The sequence below is a fragment of the Felis catus genome, chromosome B2, assembly GCF_018350175.1.
Source record: "Felis catus isolate Fca126 chromosome B2, F.catus_Fca126_mat1.0, whole genome shotgun sequence".
NCBI classification, from domain to species: Eukaryota; Metazoa; Chordata; class Mammalia; order Carnivora; family Felidae; genus Felis; species Felis catus.
The window spans coordinates 71,146,133-71,166,018 of record NC_058372.1 but is presented as its reverse complement, the minus strand read 5'-3'; the positions used below and the strand labels follow the sequence as shown (position 1 = coordinate 71,166,018).

Genomic DNA, 19,886 nt, shown 5'->3' with positions numbered 1-19,886 from the left:
CACCCACTTTCCCCTCCCTCCCACCACCCATCAACCTTCAGTTTATTCTCAGTTTTTAAGAGTCTCTTATGGTTTGCCTCCCTCCCTCTTTTTTTTTTCCTTCCCCTCCCCCATGGTCTTCTGTTAAGTTTCTCAGGATCCACATAAGAGTGAAAACATATGGTATCTGTCTTTCTCTGTATGACTTATTTCACTTAGCATAACACTCTCCAGTTCCATCCATGTTGCTACGAAAGGCCACATTTCATTCTTTCTCATTGCCAAGTAGTATTCCATTGTATATATAAAGCACAACTTCTTTATCCATTCATCAGTTGATGGACATTTAGGCTCTTTCCATAGTTTGGCTATTGTTGAAAGTGCTGCTATAAACTGACATTTTCTTATACCACATAGAAAATAAATTCAAATGCACTAAAGGCTTAATACAAGACCAGAAAACATAAAACTATTAGAAGGAAACATAGGCAATAGCTTTTTGACATTGGTTTTAGCAATATTTTTTTGGATATGTCTCCTCATGCAGGGACAACAAAAGTGAAAATAAACAAATGAGATTATATTAAAGTAAAAAGCTTTTGCAAAACAAAAGAAATCATCACAAAAAGAAAAGGCAACCTACCAAATGAGAGAAGATATTTGCAAATGATATATCTGATAAGAGGTTAACATCCAAAATATATAAATAACTCATACAATTCAACACAAAAAACAAGCCAATTATTCAGGCAGAGGACCTGAATAGCCGATTCTCCATAGAAGACCCGCAGATGGCCAATAGGCACATGAAAAGATGTTCCACATCACCAACCATGAGGGAAATACAAGTCAAAACCACAATGAGATATCACCTCATACCAGTCAGGACGGCTATTATCAAAAAAGAGAGAAAATAACAAGTGTTGGCAGGATGTGAAGAAAAGGGGACCCTCATGTACTGTTGGTGGAAATGTATATTGGCGCAGCCACTGTGGAAAACAGTACGAGGTTCATCCAAAAATTAAAAATACAACTATCATATGATTCAGTAATTCTACTTCTGGGTATTTATCTGAAAAAAATGAAAACATTAATTCAAAAAGATATATGCACAACTATGTTTATTGCAGTATTATTCATAGTAGACAAGATATGGAAACAAACTCAATGCCCACTGATAGATAAATGGTATGTATGGAATATTACTAAGTCATAAAAAATTGAAATATTTTGTGACAGCATGAATGGACCTAGAGAGTATTATGCTAGGTGAAATAAGTCAGAGAAAGACAAATACCACATGACTTCACTTATATGTGAAATCTAAAAAGCAAAACAAAACAAAACAACACAGACTCATAAATACAGAGAACTGATGGTTGCCCAAAGGGAGCTGGTAGGGAGGAGGTACGAAATAGGTGAAGGGGATTAAGCAGCAGCCTTCCAGTTACAAACAAGATAAAGGGATGTGATGTATAGCACAGGGACTATAGTCAGTAATATTGTAAAAAACTTGTGAGGTTTTTTAAAATTTATTTTTAATGAACCCCGTTTTTTGAGTATATTTGACACACAAAGTTACATTAGTTTCAGGTGTACAACTTAGTGATTGGACCAGTTTATACATTATGCTATGTTCACCACAAGTGTGGCTACCATCTGTCTCATGGAACAACTTTGTATGACAGGTGGTGCCTAACCTTACTGTGATGCCACCTTGTAATGCATGTAAATATCGAATCACACTATGTACACCTGAAACTAATACAATATTGTATGTCAATTATTCAATAAAATTTTTTAATAAACCTTAAGTAACATATTGTATTTAAACTGTGAATTAAGCAGTAGAGATAAAAAGATTTAGACGTATAACATAGCGCAAACAAAATAGAAGTTTGCTTAACTGTCTAAGGCAGAGTTCCTGGTTGGTGGATGGTTCTCCATACAGTGACTCAGGGACCTACGCTCATTTTGTCTTTCTTCCACCAGTGTTTCTTACTCCTCCTCCTCTGCCTCCAATCAATGGAGGAAAAATTAGAGGATAGAGGGAGCACACCTGTTTCTTTAAAGCCTTGTCTCAAAAGGATATTCATCACTAAAATTCAGTCATGTGATCTAACTTTAGGGAGACTGGCACAGGCAGTTCAGCTGTGTGCCCAAAATGAGAAAATGTACCTGTGGGAAGAAGAGGGACTAGCTAAGCATAGCTTGCAGTTGTTTAAATTTGGTCACATTTTGAACACTTGAGTGAGTTCTCATTGCACTCTAGTTGTGCTGGAAATGAGCGAAAAATAAAATTCATGTCTCAATGAATAAAGATTCACTTCAAATTGGTGACATAAAAACAAGTAGGGAGCCCCTGGGTGGCTCAGTCAATTAAGCACCCAACTCTTGATTTCGGCTCAGGTCATGATCTCACAGTTCCTGGGATAGAGCCCTGCGTCTAGCTCTGTGCCAACAGCATGGAGTCAGTTTGAGATTCCCTCTCTCTGCCCTGCTCCCCTACTGGTGCTCTCTCTCTCTCAAAATAAATAAATAAGTGTTTTAAAAAAATAGAATATCTGGGTCAAATGACATACAAAATTCTGAAGTTTTTCATTAAATAGCATTAAATAGCATTAAATTGACCTTGAGAAATCATGCCTCCATGCCTCCATGCCTCCATATCTACAGCATTGCTAACACTGTACACGGTATTAACATCTTAAAGCTTTCGTATATAGAAGTATTCAAACAATAGAGAAAAGATGAGCCAGCTATATATATATATAGCTATATATATATAAATCATCAGAGGTAATCACCGCTAATCTTTTGTTGACTGTTTTTTCATATAACTCTATACAGATATAGTCCACAAAAAAAGATTACACTTGTTTTAAAAATTGTAAATATTCCTCTTCTCTTGTTCTGTTTCTTTTTGTGTTGTTTTGTTTGTTTCTTTAGCTCCTCCCTCTCTTTTCCCTTCTTTCTTTCTTCCCTCCCTGCATTCCAGGGTCTCATGCTTTCCTGTTGATGGCCCTAATTGCATTACTTTACTCAGGCCTGACTTGAGAAGGAACTACAGCATGGTAATTGAAAACACAGACCCTAGAGCCACACTGATTTGGTCTGAATTTCACTTTGTCCATGTATTTGCTGTTATGACCTATCTTTGTCTCAGTTTCCTTACCTGTAAAATGGGATAATAATAGTACCTACCTCATTAAGTACTATTAATTCCTGTGAGGATTAAAGGAGTTAACCCATGCAGTGTCTTGGAACAGCATGTGGTATGTAGTACAATGATTTGCTATTTTTAATCTATCATATGTTATGAATATTTTCTCCTGCCTATTTGTCTTCTGGTTTTATTTATGGTACTGTTTTCCATACAGACTTTGAAATGTTTTTATGCAGTAAAACATGTCTAACCTTTCCTTTATAGCTTCTGTATTTCCAGATGTGTCTTATGAGGTCTATCTCCTTAATTTCTTTCATGTCATCCATGTCACATATATGTTTTTCTAATTTATGTTTTCTTTCGATTGAGAGTAAAGTTTTTGGTGATTGTTTGGCTAAAGTAAAAGTTATCATTCTTTTTCATCAAATTTTCTACATTGGTTTTGCTTAGAAAACGCTTTGCCATCCATTTACAGTTTATTAATCAAGAATTGATACAGGTAGAGAGAGAATTTTTTTCTAGTTGTTTGCTAGCTATCCAACACCATTTATTCTTTTCTATGGTCTGATTAAAGAGATCCATTGAGGATTGGTATGTGCCACACTGAAGCTTGACTGGACTGAAGCCACGCCCCTTCTTGTTATAAAGCCACTTAAGAGAAAGAGGTCTGTGTGTACAGTCAACTCTTAATTACCATTTCATACATATGCAACTTAGGAGATCAATAAAAAACAAGCAAAAAAAACAAGCCAAAAAACAAAAACGAAACACTGAAAAACAAATCTCAGCCTGGGCTCCACACACTGCTTTCCTTTGGGCTTCGCTCAGAAATGACAGCTAACATTACCTTAGTCAGCTTGGAAGAACTTTTTTTTTTTTTTTTTTTTTTTTTTAAAGGCATATAAACAGGGGCGCCTGGGTGGCTCAGTCAGTTAAGTGTGAGACTTCGGCTCAGGTCATGATCTCTCTGCTCATGGGTTCGAGCTCCGCATTGGGCTCTGTGCTGACAGCTCAGAGCTTGGAGCCTGCTTCAGATTCTATGTCTCCCTCTCTCTGACCCTCCCCTGCTCTCTCTCACTTTGTCTCTCTCAAAATTAAGTAAACATTACAAAAAATAAAAATAAAAGTATATAAACATCTTACAAAGCTAATTACAAGTGACTCTTGAAATTTCCACTATCTAGTTATCTATGCATCATGCTCTTGAACGATTACAAGTAATGGAAAGCTAAATAGTATATTTGAAAAAAAAATGAAATCCACATGTTTTTTCTCTGAATTGGGGACTCTGATATGATTTTATAGAATAGGAATCAGAAGACAAAGGGAATTAAAGGAAGTTTGGCAGAGGTAAGTCATCCAGGGTAGGCAAAAGATTTTTGACTTAGCGATTTAGGATTAGTCAATCAACAGCTCACAAAACTTTTTCCCACAAAAATTTTTCTTGCCATGGAGGGCTTGAGCCTTAGCATTCTATGAGTGAGGAGCTTAAAGAACCTCAGATGCCACCATGTCTTTTTTTAATTCAAAAAATCTTGTTAACAGAGCTAAAGACCTAGCACTTTAATACTTAATTCTTAAAAAATATGGCACAGTGATGGTGTGTGCCAATGCTCCTCAGACTCTATGGTAAAAACCCACTTTTTTTTTCTAATCTGCAAAGGAACATTTTTGAAAATATAAAAATGAATTACTAGAAAAATTAAATGAAAATGAAAAGTATATACAAAAATAGAAGCCAAATTTTTTATTAGATTTAACAGATATAAAATTACTATGCCAAATTGCTATAGAAGTTTCTAAATGCTAACTTTAATTTCTGTGCTTACTTCATTGCAGACTAGTAATGGTTTTTGGATTTGTATGTGTCCATGTATCTGCCCCATCCCACTTCTGGCCCCTAAATGAATACATTTTTCAAAGCCAAAGACTCCTACATCCGCAAAGGGTAAAGAGAGGACCAATACACAAAATTGAGCTGTTATCTATGAAACTGCAGCAAATGTTAGGACCTCTTCATTTCTGTGATTTGGTTAAAGTTCCCAAAGCATGTCCTCTGGCCTAATATTTAGTTCTAAACTGCTAAGTCATGATCCATTTGGAATCTCTGATTTTGTAAGTAATGTTCAAATCCTAAAGGTTGCATAGCATATTCTGCTTTCCAAATGTAATTTTTTCAGTGCTTGTTTTCCATACTTAAGGATCTGTTGGTTTTGTTTTGTTCTGTTTTAATCAATGCCTATGAATTTAGTGCTACATGGAATGGGGCTCCTGATAGCACAGAACGTCACATTCTGGTTTTACTCCAAATAAGGATCTCCAGAATCGATGTTTCCTTATACTGGGAACTCTTGGCCTTTCTTTCAGGCACTGGCTCTGCCTTTCTCTTCAACATTGAAAGGACCCGTTGCATCCAAATAGGAGCAGTCATGGGATTTTATGGATTTCCTTTCCTCTACTTCTACAACTCCTCTTACACGTCTAGCACTTCTAGCATCCTGTGTTTTGCTTGTGATATACACCATTCAGTGCGGCTAGACTGGAAGAGTGTACTAATAACCTCAATTTGTTGGACCATAAGGAAATCCATTCCATGATGGTCCTTTCTCTCTGAAAAATGTGAATTTAATCTCCCAGAGTGAAAAAAAAATTGATTTTTATGCAGTTTACTTAGCAGCATGATATCTCCATTTTACTGTTTATACCAGGTAGAAATTTTCTTTAGCAGTACTGCTTCATGCAAAAGAATATTGGTCTTTAGAATACCTTTAAACCTTTCTAGATATGAGAACAAAAATTAAACCATTTATTCACCTTCCACAGTACAATTCTTTCAGTGACTTTTGATCAGCGTGTGTTTAGAAAAAGTCAGTTTGTGGTGAATAGAGGGAGTACAAGAAATAAGCAAAATTTTAGTGTCAATTTCCCAGTGAAATGTCATTGCATAATGTTAATTTTATCACAATCTATCTTAGCCCATTGACCTTACTGACAGCTGTATCTTAGCATTAACACAGTAGCTGACCTCTTTTTTGTTGTTGTTGTTAATTGCCATCTTCTTTCACCCCTTAAATTTGCTATATTATCATTTTAAGAAAGAAAAATCTGCTAATGTAAAGATTCACATTCACCAAACAGACACAACTCTGAAATATTTATACACCAATTAAAACATATACTATTAATGGTTATATATATTAATTAGCAATTATAAATGAGGATAATTTATAAACAGGGATAATTTCTAGCTCCATTCTAGATATGTTTTTCATTCCCTGGAAAGATGAAGTCCATTAATAGTCTTAAAAGTCTCTGAATCTGCTTCAGAGAGAGGAAAGGCCTATCACAGTTTCAAAAAAAAAAAAAAAACAAAACAAAAACAAAAGGGGGACTGAATATCCAGAAACCAGGCACTTGCTTCAGGGACAGGGAGAGAAGGTGAGAAGACCACAATGGGTTAGTCACAGATCCCAGAGCTACTAATGACTAAAATTTGGAAAGGCTTAAGGCAAATCAGATTTCATGTCCAATCATTCAGGCATCCTCCTCTTGTCCAGGACTTGACTTACTATTTCCATTCTGGATCCTATCTCTTCCTCCTTTGGGACCTTATTCCACTTGTCCTGGACTATGGCTACATAAAAATTAAGCCTAAGGAGCTTCATTCACCACATTCTTTTATCTTGTTCATACAAAGTTGAGAATACTTCTAAATCATTTCTAACTAATCTGCACATCTCTGATACCTGGCATTACACAAATGAAAACCAACTTCTGACATTCATTAGGCTAATTAGCAAAACCTCCGGTGTTAGAGGTAAAAAAGAGCTAAGGCATCTGTAACTGTCTCTGAAGTTTGCTACCAGTAACCACCATAGGAGTATGTATTTCCAATTGCCATAACTGCCTGCCCTAGGATCTGGGTGAAAACAAACTAAAACACATATTTGCACACATCATGTCTGCTGAAGGATTTTAAAGTAAATCACCGACCACATAACATTGTTCCTTTAAAAAAGTCAAGCTACTGGAAACAGGACTATATTTAGCATGTCCTCTTGGTCTCCTATTCATTCTTCTTTTAAAATTTATTTTAAAGAGAGAGCTGAGTGGGGGAGGCAGAGGGAGAGAGGGAGAGGGAGTGGGAGAGGGAGAGAGAGAATGAATATCTTAGGGCTAGATCCCATGACCCTGGGATTATAACCTGAGCTAAAATCAAGAGTCAGACACTCAACCCATTGAGCCACCCAGGCACCCCATTTTCTATTCATTCTTACCCCATAGCTATCCAGCTCCCATCCTCAACATTATATTAAAACTGTTCCTGCCAAGGTTGTTTACCACCAAGATGCTAAATCCAATGTGGTGTGCTAGGTCCAAGCCCAGTTCCTGAAATGTAGTTTTAAAGTATCGATATTCAGTTCTATAATTTTAGGAGTTAAACATGTCTCAATCCTATTTTCCCCCTTGCCATATACTCTGAATGTTTTAAATACACTTCTGAAAAAATGTGATTCAGGAGTGAGATAGGAGAGTCAGGAAAAGTAATTAAGTGGAATAGGACATGTTTGTTATTCAGTAAATGAATTCCCACCTCCATGAAATGGTAAATTAAAATTTAAAAAGTTTATTTCATTAAGTCCCCCAGCTCTCCTGAAAATGCTCAGCCTGAGAGCTGAAATGTGTACAAATATCTGAATGATATTTTTGATAACTAAACGCCTTTGGAAAAAAGCACAGCTAGTAAAGATTCTCTCATGGACAAGTTAGGTCCCACATTTTTCTAGCAAAATTAGTAGTCTACTAATTGCTGACAAGACTCCTTTTTGTATTAAATATACACTATTTCCCTGTACATATCAGTTTTAACTTCTCTTCAAAGACTCCAGACTAAATAAAGGAATTAGAAGTAGATTAAATGTTCACCGGGGCATTTTTAGACATGCAATGGTTATATTAAAATATATCCTGTTCTGAAGCTGCTTGAATCTTAATTCAATACAAACAGGAAATGCATGTTTTCCACTCAGTGTATTTAAGTGTTTTCCCTCCCACAGAATGGAATGTTGGGTGTGCCTTTATTTTCATTCAAGTGGGTAATATATATGTGCATAAAATGTGGGAGATGCCACTAGTAATAACTGAAAATTTAGCTTGAGAAAAGATTCAACTGCAGAAAAAATAAGAACAGATTCAAAATGGGTTTGAGGCAGGGCCAAATCATGAGTAGAAAAACACGTTAAAAAAATCCTTCTCTGATTTTTTTCAGACTCTAAGAATTTGGATACCTCCTCTGATTATCTTTTAAACAGCCCCATCATTCCCAGCTAGCCATATGAGTAAAAGTCATCCTTTAGAAGGGAGAAACATTTAGATTCTAATTCAACTAACGGTTAGGGTGCACCTGATAAGTTCCAGATATAATGGTTGGTGCTTTCTCAAAGAGTAACACACTACTGTGTACTGTTACGTAGTTTACTTGTGTTCAAAATATAATCTCAGGGAGGGAAGAGAGAAAATGTGTAAGTACAGATAAATTTTTTTCTTTTAATCGTATATGTATTTTATAATTATGTATAGTTATGTATGTAAACTATATATGTATATCCATAAATATTTATGTATATATTCATTTAACAATTCCAGTGATTCACCCATCATTTTAATGAACAAGTAAATGCTCCTACAGAGATTATGTCTGTAATAGGCTTAGTATAGATGAGTCCTTCTACCTTGGCTACTCAGTTCCCAAATACCTCTCATAGTTGATCATCTCACGATGGACAAGGTGATCCTGGTTTTAAAGAAAAACATTTTGGGGGAGCCTGGGTGGCTCAGTCGGTTAAGTGTCCCACTTGGGCTCAGGTCAGGATCTTGCAGTTTGTGAGTTCAAGCCCCGCATTGGGCTCTGTGCTGACAGCTCAGAGCCTGGAGCCTGTTTCAGGTTCTGTGTCTCCCTCTCTCTGCCCCTTCCCCACTCATGCTCTGTCTCTCTCTGTCTCTCAAAAATGAATCAAGGTTAAAAAAAATTTTTTTTAAAGAAAAACATTTTGTCATGTAAAATAATGCCTCAACACCAGCCAAATTCCCCTCATATTCTTTACTAAAGAATTGGTAATTACTCAAGAATTAGTGAAGATGGCAGAATGGGAGGATGCTGAGCCTACCTTGTCCAACAGACACATGGAGAGAACAGTTACAACTATAAAAAGAACTTTTAGAACGACCTGAAGACTGGCAGAATGGACTTTCCACAGCTAATCACAGAGAGGCTACATCGAAAGGGGAAGGAAGGGCAGAGATACAGTTGGGAACCAAATCCCCAGCATGATTAGCCACAAATGGGAGAAATATTACAAGCATAAAAAAGTGAGAGGGTCACATCCCACAGTGGGCAGCCCTGGCACTGAGGATCTGCACTGGGAAGATGAGTCCACATAATATCTGGCTTTGAAAACCAACAGGATTTAACTCTTAGAGCTTTAAAGTCAGATGCTTAACTCTGGGAGAGCTAGAGAGTTCTAGGAAATGGAGTCTCTACCCTTAAAGATCCAGCATACTAAATAACTCACTGGAGACCCATTAGAGAAGCAATAGTTGGAAAAGCACCTGGGGTGTACATGGAAGATTTACTGACTAATCCTAGAATTCACCAGAGCACAGGGATTGGCAGGAGATTTCTCCTGGAACAAAAATGCTTGCAGGTGCCACTTCTCTTCCCCTCCTACAGCCTAGATAGCCAGTAGCTTGTAAGAGGGAATGTTAACACTATCCATTTATTTTGCTCTAACACGCCTGCCCCATCCAAGCAGGCTGCCTCAGCAGGCATGCTTCCAAGGCAAGTCCTGCCCCACGACACCTGGTAGGCAGACCTAGTCATTCCAAAGTGACTCCTGCCCTGAGGAAGGGAGGAGATAAGGTCACACACCATTGCACCCACATTTCCTGCAGCAGAGCCCCTTAGCTGGCTGCACAAGGAGCCTGCCCCGCCCTTTGATGCACCTGCAACTATGGCAGAGGGGTAACTGCAATTAGCTAGGGTGACAGCCAGCCCACCCACAACTGAGCCTATGGACACTATAGACAGACCTCTCAACAGTGCAGGGAGCAAATCCTGCTTGTACACTCATAGCAGGCCAAGTGGGTGATTGCAACCAGCTGGGCTGAAGGCAATCATAGCTCAGCCACAACAGGAGGGCAAGCAGTCCCCACAGGGAAAACCCCTAGAGCAGCTGGTTCTGGTGACCAGGTGGGGGGCGGGGAGGGGGATTATACACAGCACCTCTTTTAACAATGCCATTACTTTCAAGACCAGAAGATGTAGCTGACATACCTAATACATAGGAATAAATGCAGAGCATTAGAAAAATGAGGAGAAGGAGGAATATGTCCCAAGTGAAAGAACAAGACAAAACCACAGAAAAATAGCTAAATGAAACATAGATAAGCAATATGCCTGATAAAGAGTTCAAAGTAATGGTCATAAAGATATTCACTGGACTTGAGAAAAGAGTGGATAAACTCCATGAAAACTTCAACAAAAAGATAGAAAACATAAAAACCAGAGTGGAGAATTCAATAACTGAAGTACAAACTACTCTAGAGGAAATCAGCAGTAGATAAAATTGCAGAAGAATCAGTAACTAGAAGACAGAAAGTAACAAAGTTGAATAGTAAAAAAAAAAAAAAAGAATTTAAAAAGATGAAAATAAGCTAAGGGAACTCTGACATCACCAAGCATAATAACATTCATATTATAGGGGATTCTAGTAGAAAAGAAGAAGGCAGAAAACTTTGAAGACATCATAGCTGAAAACTTCCCTAATCTGGAGAAAGACATAGACATCCAGATCCAGGAAGCACAAAGAACTCCTAACAAGATGAACCTAAGAGGTCCACATCAAGACACACAATAATTAAAATGGCAAAAAGTAATGATAGAGAATTTTAAAAACAGCAAGGGAAAATAACACAGTTACATATGAGGGAAACATATAGATATCAGCTGATTTTTCATCACAAACTTTGCAGGTCCGAAGGGAGTGACATGATACAACCAAAGTGATGAATGGGAAAGACCTAAACCAGTAATATTTTACCCAGCAAGGTTGTCATCCAGTAATGTTTCCATTAAAAGGAGATAAAAAGAGTTTCCCAGACAAACAAAAGTTAAAGGAATTCATTATCACTAAACCAGCCCTACAAGAAATGTTAAAGGGAATTCTTTAACTGGAAAGAAAAGCCAGTCAGTCACCCTATGTCTTTTGATTGGACCTGTTAGTCTATTTACATTTAGAGTAATTATTGACAGATATTTACTAATTAGTATTTTTGTTTGTTTTCTGGTTGCTTTTATAATTCTTCTATGCTCCTTCTTCTTAAAGGGCCATCAACTTAATACAGACTACTATATACTTAGGATGTTTTAAATGAACCTTATAGTAACCACAAACCAAAACCTATAATAGATACACGAAAATAAAGCCAAAAATAGCAGTAAAGAAAGTCACTCACACGGAAAGAGTAAAAGAAGAAAAGAACAGAGAAATGAGTGGATAAAAAAGACCCATCTATATGCTGCCTACTAGAGACTGACTTCAGACCTAAAGACACATACAGACCGAAAGTGATGGTAAAACATATACCATGCCAATTGACATGAAAAAAAAAAAATAAATCCAGGCTGGCATTACTTATACTGGGCAAAATAGACTTTACTTTTTTTCTTTTGTAATTGAGTTTTTATTGGTTGTTCTGAGGATCAATATAGATATTTCAATTTGTACACAATTCTTAACCTATATACCAAAAATCTAAAAAATCATGTAATTGTGATTCTTTTCTAAAAGTTATTCCAGTGAACTTCTAGTTTAAAATTTGGATACAAATTTTTCTTAACAGTATATCAAGTACCAGTACCTTCAAATGTTGATATGCTGTAACATTGTTTAGTCCTATTAATTCACAATTTAATACCATATACCGTACATACTCAAATTTTCAATCTTGCGCAGCACATTCACAAATTTACTAGGAAAACTTGACTACTATTACCAAGATGTTACAGAGTGCACAAAATTCTGACGTGAAGAGCCAAGATCAAGGAATAGTTTTCTTTAGGCAACAATTCTACCAAAAATAACATGGGAATAAAAGTAATTTAAAATGTTCAAGACATATTAAATGCATGACTGACTCCAAATCACCATTTGCTTGGTATTATATGATACAAAATCTACCTCATCTATGGAATGTTTATCTGACACCCAAGATAGTCAAAGCCTCCCATATTCAATACCCCACTATTTTCTGGTTGTACCTAAAAATAAACAACAAGCAAATGATTTCACCTCTTAATAAAAGCTTTTACACTTAAAAAATGGGATGAGGTGGGATTCTCTCCTTCTTAAAAATGTTTCTAGAGCTACTAAAAAACTTGCATTTACAAAATAGTTGATAAAAATATTCCTGTGGATTGTACAAGAAGGAAGACAGTGACCACTGATAAGACATGTTATTTGATATTAATCAAACGTGGCTTCTTTCTTTCCTGCTTCACCAGAGGCTGGACTCTCCTCATTTTTAGTTTCTCCGTTTTCTGCAAGTAAGTCTTCTTTTGTTTCCTGGTTAGCCACTCCAGCCTATTTTCCTCCAGCCTATTTGCTCCCCTTTTCCCTTTTGTTTGCACTTTTTTGTTTGAGGAGTTATCCTTTCCTGTTACCTTTTTTGGCTTCATTTCCACTTTTGCAGGAGCAGATTTAACTAACAACCTTGCTGACCTCCCCTTAGGCTCCTCCTTCACCACTTCCTTGGCAGAACTGACCTTACTTTTGGGCTTCATGGAAGTGGGGCACGTTTGTACCAGGTGCCTATGTGCCATGGTGAAACAAGAGCCTTCATGAAGCTGGGCTGCTTCACTGTTGCCACTACTGCTGCTGCCCAAGCTCCAAAACAGACTTTAAAACAAAGACTGTAGCAAGAGGCAAAGAAGGGCATCACACAATGATAAAGGGATCAATCCAACAAGAGAATATAACAATTGTAAATATCTATGAACCCAACATAGGCACACTTTAATACATAAAACAAATATTAACAGACATAAGGGACAAAGTGACAGTAATACGATAATAGTATGGGACATTAACACACTACTTACATCAATGGATAGATCATCCAGACAGAAAATCAATAAGGAAACCGTTATTTGAACCACATATTAGACCAGATGGGCATAACAGATATATACAGAATATTCCATCCCAAAATATCAGTATACACATTTTTTTTTTTCAAGTACACATGGAGCATTTTTCAGGATAAATCACATGTTAGGCCACAAAACAAGTCTCAATAAATTCAAGAAAACTAAAATCTTATCAAGCATCTTTTCTGACAACAGTATAAACCTAGAAATCAATTACAAGAAAAAAAAACATGAAAAAATGCACACACACGAAGGCCAAACAAACGCTACTAAACAACCAATGAGTCAACAAAGAAATCAAGAGAAAAATTTTAAAAATACATGGAAATAAATGAAAATGAAAACATAATGGTCCAAAATCTTTGGGATGCAACCAAAGCATCCCTTCTAAGAAGGGAAGTTTATAGCAATGCAGATCTTCCTCAAGAAATATCTCAAACAACCTAAGCTTACACCTAAAGGAGCTAGAAAAAAGAGGGACAAAGCCCAAAGCCAGTAGAATGAAATAAGATGAGTGAAGAAATAAATAAAATAGAGACTAAAAAAAAAAAAAGGAAAAGATCAATAAAATTAAAAGCTGGTTCTTTGAAAAGATAAACAAAATTGATAAATCTTTAGCCAGACCCATCAAGAAAAAGAGAACTCAAAATCAGAAATGAAGCGGGGCGCCTGGGTGGCGCAGTTGGTTAAGCGTCTGACTTCAGCCAGGTCACGATCTCGCGGTCCGTGAGTTCGAGCCCCGCGTCGGGCTCTGGGCTGATGGCTCGGAGCCTGGAGCCTGTTTCCGATTCTGTGTCTCCCTCTCTCTCTGCCCCTCCCCCGTTCATGCTCTGTCTCTCTCTGTCCCAAAAATAAATAAATGTTGAAAAAAAAATTAAAAAAAAAAAAAAGAAATGAAGGAGGAGAAATAACAACTAATACCACAGAAATACAAAGAATTATAGGAGAATATTATGAAAAATTATATGCCAACTAATTGGAAAGCTAGGAGAAATTAATAAATTCCTAGAAACATACAACCTTCCAAAACCGAATAAGAAATGGAAAATTTGAACAGACCAATTACTAGTAGTGACACTGAATTCATAATAAAAAAAAACCCCAACAACCAAAAGTCCAGAATCAGAAGGAATCACAGGTGAATTCTACCAAACTTTTTTATTAAGTTTATTTATTTATCTTGAGAGAGAGAGAGAGCATGTGAGCAGGGGAGGGGGCGGGGCAAATACAGAGTGTGTGAGCAAGGGAGGGTGGGGGGGGAGAGAGAGAGAGAGAGAGAGAGAGAGAGAGAGAGAGAGAGAATCCCAAGCAGGCCCTGTGCTAACATTACAGAGCCCAACACAGTTCTCACACATGAACTGTGAGATCATGACCTGAACCTAAATCAAGAGTCAGATGCTTAACTGACAGCCACCCAGGCGCCCCTCTACCAAACCTTTAAATAGGAGTTAATGTCTATTCTTCTCAAGCTATTCTAAAACATCAAGGAAAAAGGAAAACTTTTAAATTCACTACAAGGTCAGCATTACTTTGATACCAAAACCAGAAAAAGGCACTACAAAAAAGAAAACTACAGGCCAGTATCCCTGAGGAATATAGATGCAAAGACACTCTATAAAATATTAGCAAACCAAATTCAACAATACATTAAAATAATCATTCAACACAATCAAGTGGGATTTATTCCGGTATACAAGGGTGGTTCAATATTTGCAATCAACCAAGGCAATAAATCACATTAACAAGAGGAAGAATAAAAACCATAAGATCACCCCAACAGATGCTGAAAAGGCATTTGACAAAATACAACATCTGTTCATGATACAAATTCTCAACAAAATGGTTTAGAGGGAACATAACTCAACAAAATAAAGGTCATATATGAAAAACCCACACCTAATATCCTCAGTGGTGAAAAACAGAAAACTTTTCCTTTAAGATCAGAAAAAAAAGACAAAGATGTCCACTCTCATCACTTTTAGTCAACATAGTATTGAAGTCCTACCCACAGCAATCAGGGAGGAAAAAGAAATAAAAGGCATTTGAATTGGTAAGGAAGAAGGAAAACTGTCACTATTTGCTGATGACATATTATATTTAGAAAACCCTAAAGACTCAACCAAAAAACTATTATAAGTGATAAATGAGATCAGTAAAGTTACAGAGTAAAAAATTAATATACACCAATATTTGCATTTCTATCACCAATAATGAAGTAGTAGAGAGATAAATTAAGAAAATAATCCCATTTATAATTACACTGAAAAGCATAAAATACCTAGGAATAAATTTAACCAAAGAGATGAAAGACCTATACTCTGAAAATTATAAGACCCTGATAAAAGAAACTGAAAATGACACAAATGGAAAGATATTCTGTGCTTACAGATTGGAAATATTAATACCGTTAAAATGTCCATACTACCCAAAGCAATCTACAGATTCAATGCATTCCCTACCAAAATACCAACATTTTTCACAGAACTAGAATAGTCCTAAGGGTTATATGGAACCACAAAGCACCCCAAAGAGCCAAAGCAAACTTGAAAAAGAACAAAGCTGGAGGTATCACAGTCCCAGATTTCAAACTATACTACAAAGCTATAGTAATCAAAACAGTACGATACTGGCACAAAATAGACACATAGATCAACAGAATAGAATAGAGAGTCCAGAAACAAATCCATGTTTACATGATCGATTAATCTCTAACAGAGGAGTCAAGAATATACAGTGGGGAAAAGACACTCTCTTCAATAAATAATGCTGGGAAAACTGGACAGCTACATACAAAAGAATGAAACTGGACCACTTTATTATACCATACACAAAAGTAAATTAAAAATGCAGTAAAGACCTAAATGTGAGACCTGAAACCATAAAACTCCTAAAACATAGTCAGTAGTCTCTTGAACAAGCCTTAGCAGCATATTGATGGATATATCTCTTTAGACAAGGGGAAAAAAAGCAAAAATAAACTATTGGGACTACACTAAAATACAAAACTTTTGCACAGCAAAGGAAACCATTACAAAAGGCAACCTAGTGAGTGGGAGAAGATATTTGCAAATGGTATATACAATTAGGGGTTCATATTCAAAATATATAAAGAATTATACAACTCAACACTAATCATAATCATCATCATCTGACTAAAAATGGACAACGGACCTGAATAGATCTTTTGTTCAAAGACTACATACTGATGGCCAACAGACACATGAGAAGATGCTCAACATCACTTATCCATCAGGAAAATGCAAGTCAAAACCACAATGAGATATAACCTGACACCAGTTAGAATGGCTAGATTCAAAAAGACAAAAAAATTCAAAAAGACAACCTCAAATGTTGGTGAGGAAGTAGAGAAAAGTGAACATTTGTGCACTGTTGGTGGGAATGCAAACTAGTGCAGCCACGGTGGAAAATATATAGAGATTCTTCAAAAAATTAAATATGGAAATACCACATGATCTAATAATTCCGCTACTGACTATTTCCCCAAGGAACCCAAAAACACTAAATCAAAAAGGCATGCTCCCCTATGTTTATTGTAGCACTATTTGCAATAGCCAAAATATGGAAACCCAAGTGTCCATGGGATAAATGGAGAAAGAGGATGTGTGTGCAATGGATGTATACAATGGAATATTACTCAGCCATAAGAAAGAATGATCCTACCAATTTGATAAGGATGGACTTAGATGGTATAATGCTAAGAGAGATAAGTCAGACAGAAAGACAAATATATGATTTCACTTATATGAAGAAGGACAAAACAAATGAAGACACAAACCAAAAATAGACTTCTAAATATAGAGAACTGGTGGTTGCCAGAGGGGAGGTGGATGGAGGGATGGGCAAAATAAATAAAGGGAACTATGAAGTACAAACTTGCAGTTATAAAATAAATAAGTCATGTAGATGAAGAGTACAGCATGTGGAACATAGTCAATAACATTGTAATAACATTGTATGGTGACAGACAGTGATTACACTTACAGCAAACACTGAGGGGGAAGAAAAGAGTAATTCATTCTGGTGCTGGAATTAGGACTTCCCAGTAGGCTGGGTTCTAACTAAGAGGGCATTTTGAATTCAGAACCTAATCCTGATACAAAATGTTTCTCCACTGAATATCTTTTAGTTGTATTCTCCCAAGAAACTTGAATTAACAAGTATTTATTAACAGTGTTCCCCCATCTCCACCCCAGTAATAGCCTTGTCTATTCTTTGGAGAACTGTGCCACCCTGACTCCAATCCAGGTAGAGAGAGGGCTTATCAGGTCAGGGTCTCCTTCGTCCCTGACCACGAGAAAAGTCATGTGACTCAGGATGACCTATTAACCTGGTCATAGTGATTGGTTCGGAGATACGTACATGAGACCCAAACAAGGCCCCTCAGTGTCATCCCCCAGAATTCTTCTGCTAGAATTAACAGGATGGCCTAATGACAATAATGGACAACAGCTCTTGAGTCTATGTGTCAGGTCCTAATGTTAAGAGTTTGACATCAATATACATTACAACTTTATCTAAAACAGCAGCCCTATCACTCCATCTCCTCATTCTCTAACCATGCTTTATGTTTCTTCATAGCATTACATGCTATGAATTACATATATTTTTTAAATTTCCCGACACTTTGTATTGAAAAAAACAGTCTTTCCCTCCTACATGTCTACTTTAGTTTTACGCAGAACACTTCACTTCTGACAATTCTGATCACATGTATAGGGGTTTTTCCCCACCAAGCAGTTCTTTGTGGCACCAGCTAGGGATGTTATATTTTAACTCAATGCTGACACGGTCTACTTGGAGTAAGCATCAGATCCCATAAGTTAAGTGCTCAGTGCCACAAGACCATCCCCACTTCAGATGCCAGTGGCAACTAATAGGTCCCCAAGTTACCCACACTTCTGGTTGACTTGGCTGCAAACTGGAGGTGCCCATCTCCTCCCCTTGGATTTGATTATTTGCTAGAGCAGCTCACAGAACCCAGGGAAACACTTACATTTATCAATGTATTATAAAAGAATATGATGAAGGATGCAGAGGAACATCCAGATGGAAGAGATGCATAGGGCAAGGTATGTGGGAAGAGTAACACCACTTTCCCAGCACTTCCACCTGTTCACCTACCTAAAAGCTCTACAAACATCCTTTTGGGTTTTTATGGCTTCATTACATTGGCATGATTGATTAAATCTTTTGCCATTGGAGGTTGAACCCAACCTCCAGTCCCCCTCCTAGGTCCCCAGAGGTCGGAGGAGGATAGAAAGGAGACTAAAATTACTAATCTCCTAATCATGTGGTTGGCTCCAAAGGCAACCAGCCCCCATCCTTAGGTGCCTTCCAAAAGTTACCTCATTAAAATATCAAAACATACCTTTGTCATGCTAATAACTTAGGCCATTGGGGGCAGGGGGGGGGGAAAGGGTTAGGGGCTCTGTGCCAGAAACAGATGAAGACCCAATATATATTTATTATTAACCATAACATCACACTGCCAAACTAAACTTTCAGCTGTGAGGACAGAACTCTGTCAGTAGCCTGTACCTAGATTGCTGGAAGGCCATGAGTTTTCAGCTAAAATTTGAATGAATGATAGTGCTGTCTAGTTTCATCACAAGATCCTTATGGGAAAATGTTGGCCGATTTGAAAGAGAATTTCATTTGGCTGCCTCCATTTTGGCCTTGAACTTTCTGGTTGGGTTCTTCTTTCCTGTTTTCCTCTTGGCTCTGGAGGAAGATCCCTAGAACAAAGCATCTCCTGATGGGAACTGAAACTACCCCCTCATGCAATAAGGACTGCAAGACAATGATCGATTTGACCTTCATGGATCACCTGCAAGTACCCCACCCACCTTTGCCCCATGTTTTCCTTATATAAACCTGGAAGTATTTTCAGCATTTTGGAGACAGTCTTTGAGATGTGAGTCTGCTGTCTTCCTGGTGTTGGCCTCACTAAAATAAATTTCTTGTTTCATCACCACTCCTCTCTCTGCCTTTGGATTTTGTCAGTGATGAGTGGCCAAACCTGGTCTGTGTGGGATCCCCAGAGCCAGGTGCTCTTGCACCTGGCTACAGGTTAAGTCAGTTGCACAAGACAACAATCAAGGAACAGCAAGACGTGCAGCAAGTAACAGAATAGGGATGTGAATCCAGCTGTATGTGACTCACTTTGAGCCACCAAGTTATACCAGTTATACAGAAGGAGGGGCTGCCCTGAAACATTTATCAGTAAACAACAGGAGACAAAGAAGAGGGAGGACTTTGCCCAATTCACATCTGCGTCAGGGTTTGGCCTGTCACCGGTATCTGCTAAAGCTAAAGGGTTTGAAGTTAAATCTGTTAAATCTACCACTCCTCACTCAAATGACCTCAAGTCCACCGAATTTCTCACAATCTCTGTTTCTTCATTTGCTGTGTCCTAAGTGTTACAAGATTTAAATGAAATAATGGCAAAGAATTTAGAACAATTGCTGACTCCTGGTGAATTTGAAATAAACAGTAGCAGTGATCCCGAGGAGA

The 19,886-nt window shown here is 37.3% G+C and overlaps 1 protein-coding gene and 1 long non-coding RNA gene across 2 annotated transcripts in view; both read right to left on the bottom strand.

Annotated features, from left to right (window-relative positions):
- The window catches only part of LOC109499753, a 224,202-nt gene that overhangs the window by 97,276 nt on the left and 107,040 nt on the right, over positions 1–19,886 (bottom strand). The window lies entirely within an intron of this gene.
- Positions 12,388–13,472, bottom strand: LOC123385444 (non-histone chromosomal protein HMG-14-like). The gene is given in 2 exon segments (XM_045057765.1): positions 12,388–12,801; positions 12,804–13,472. Coding segments are annotated over 2 exon segments (354 nt in total). The 5' UTR covers positions 13,026–13,472; the 3' UTR covers positions 12,388–12,669.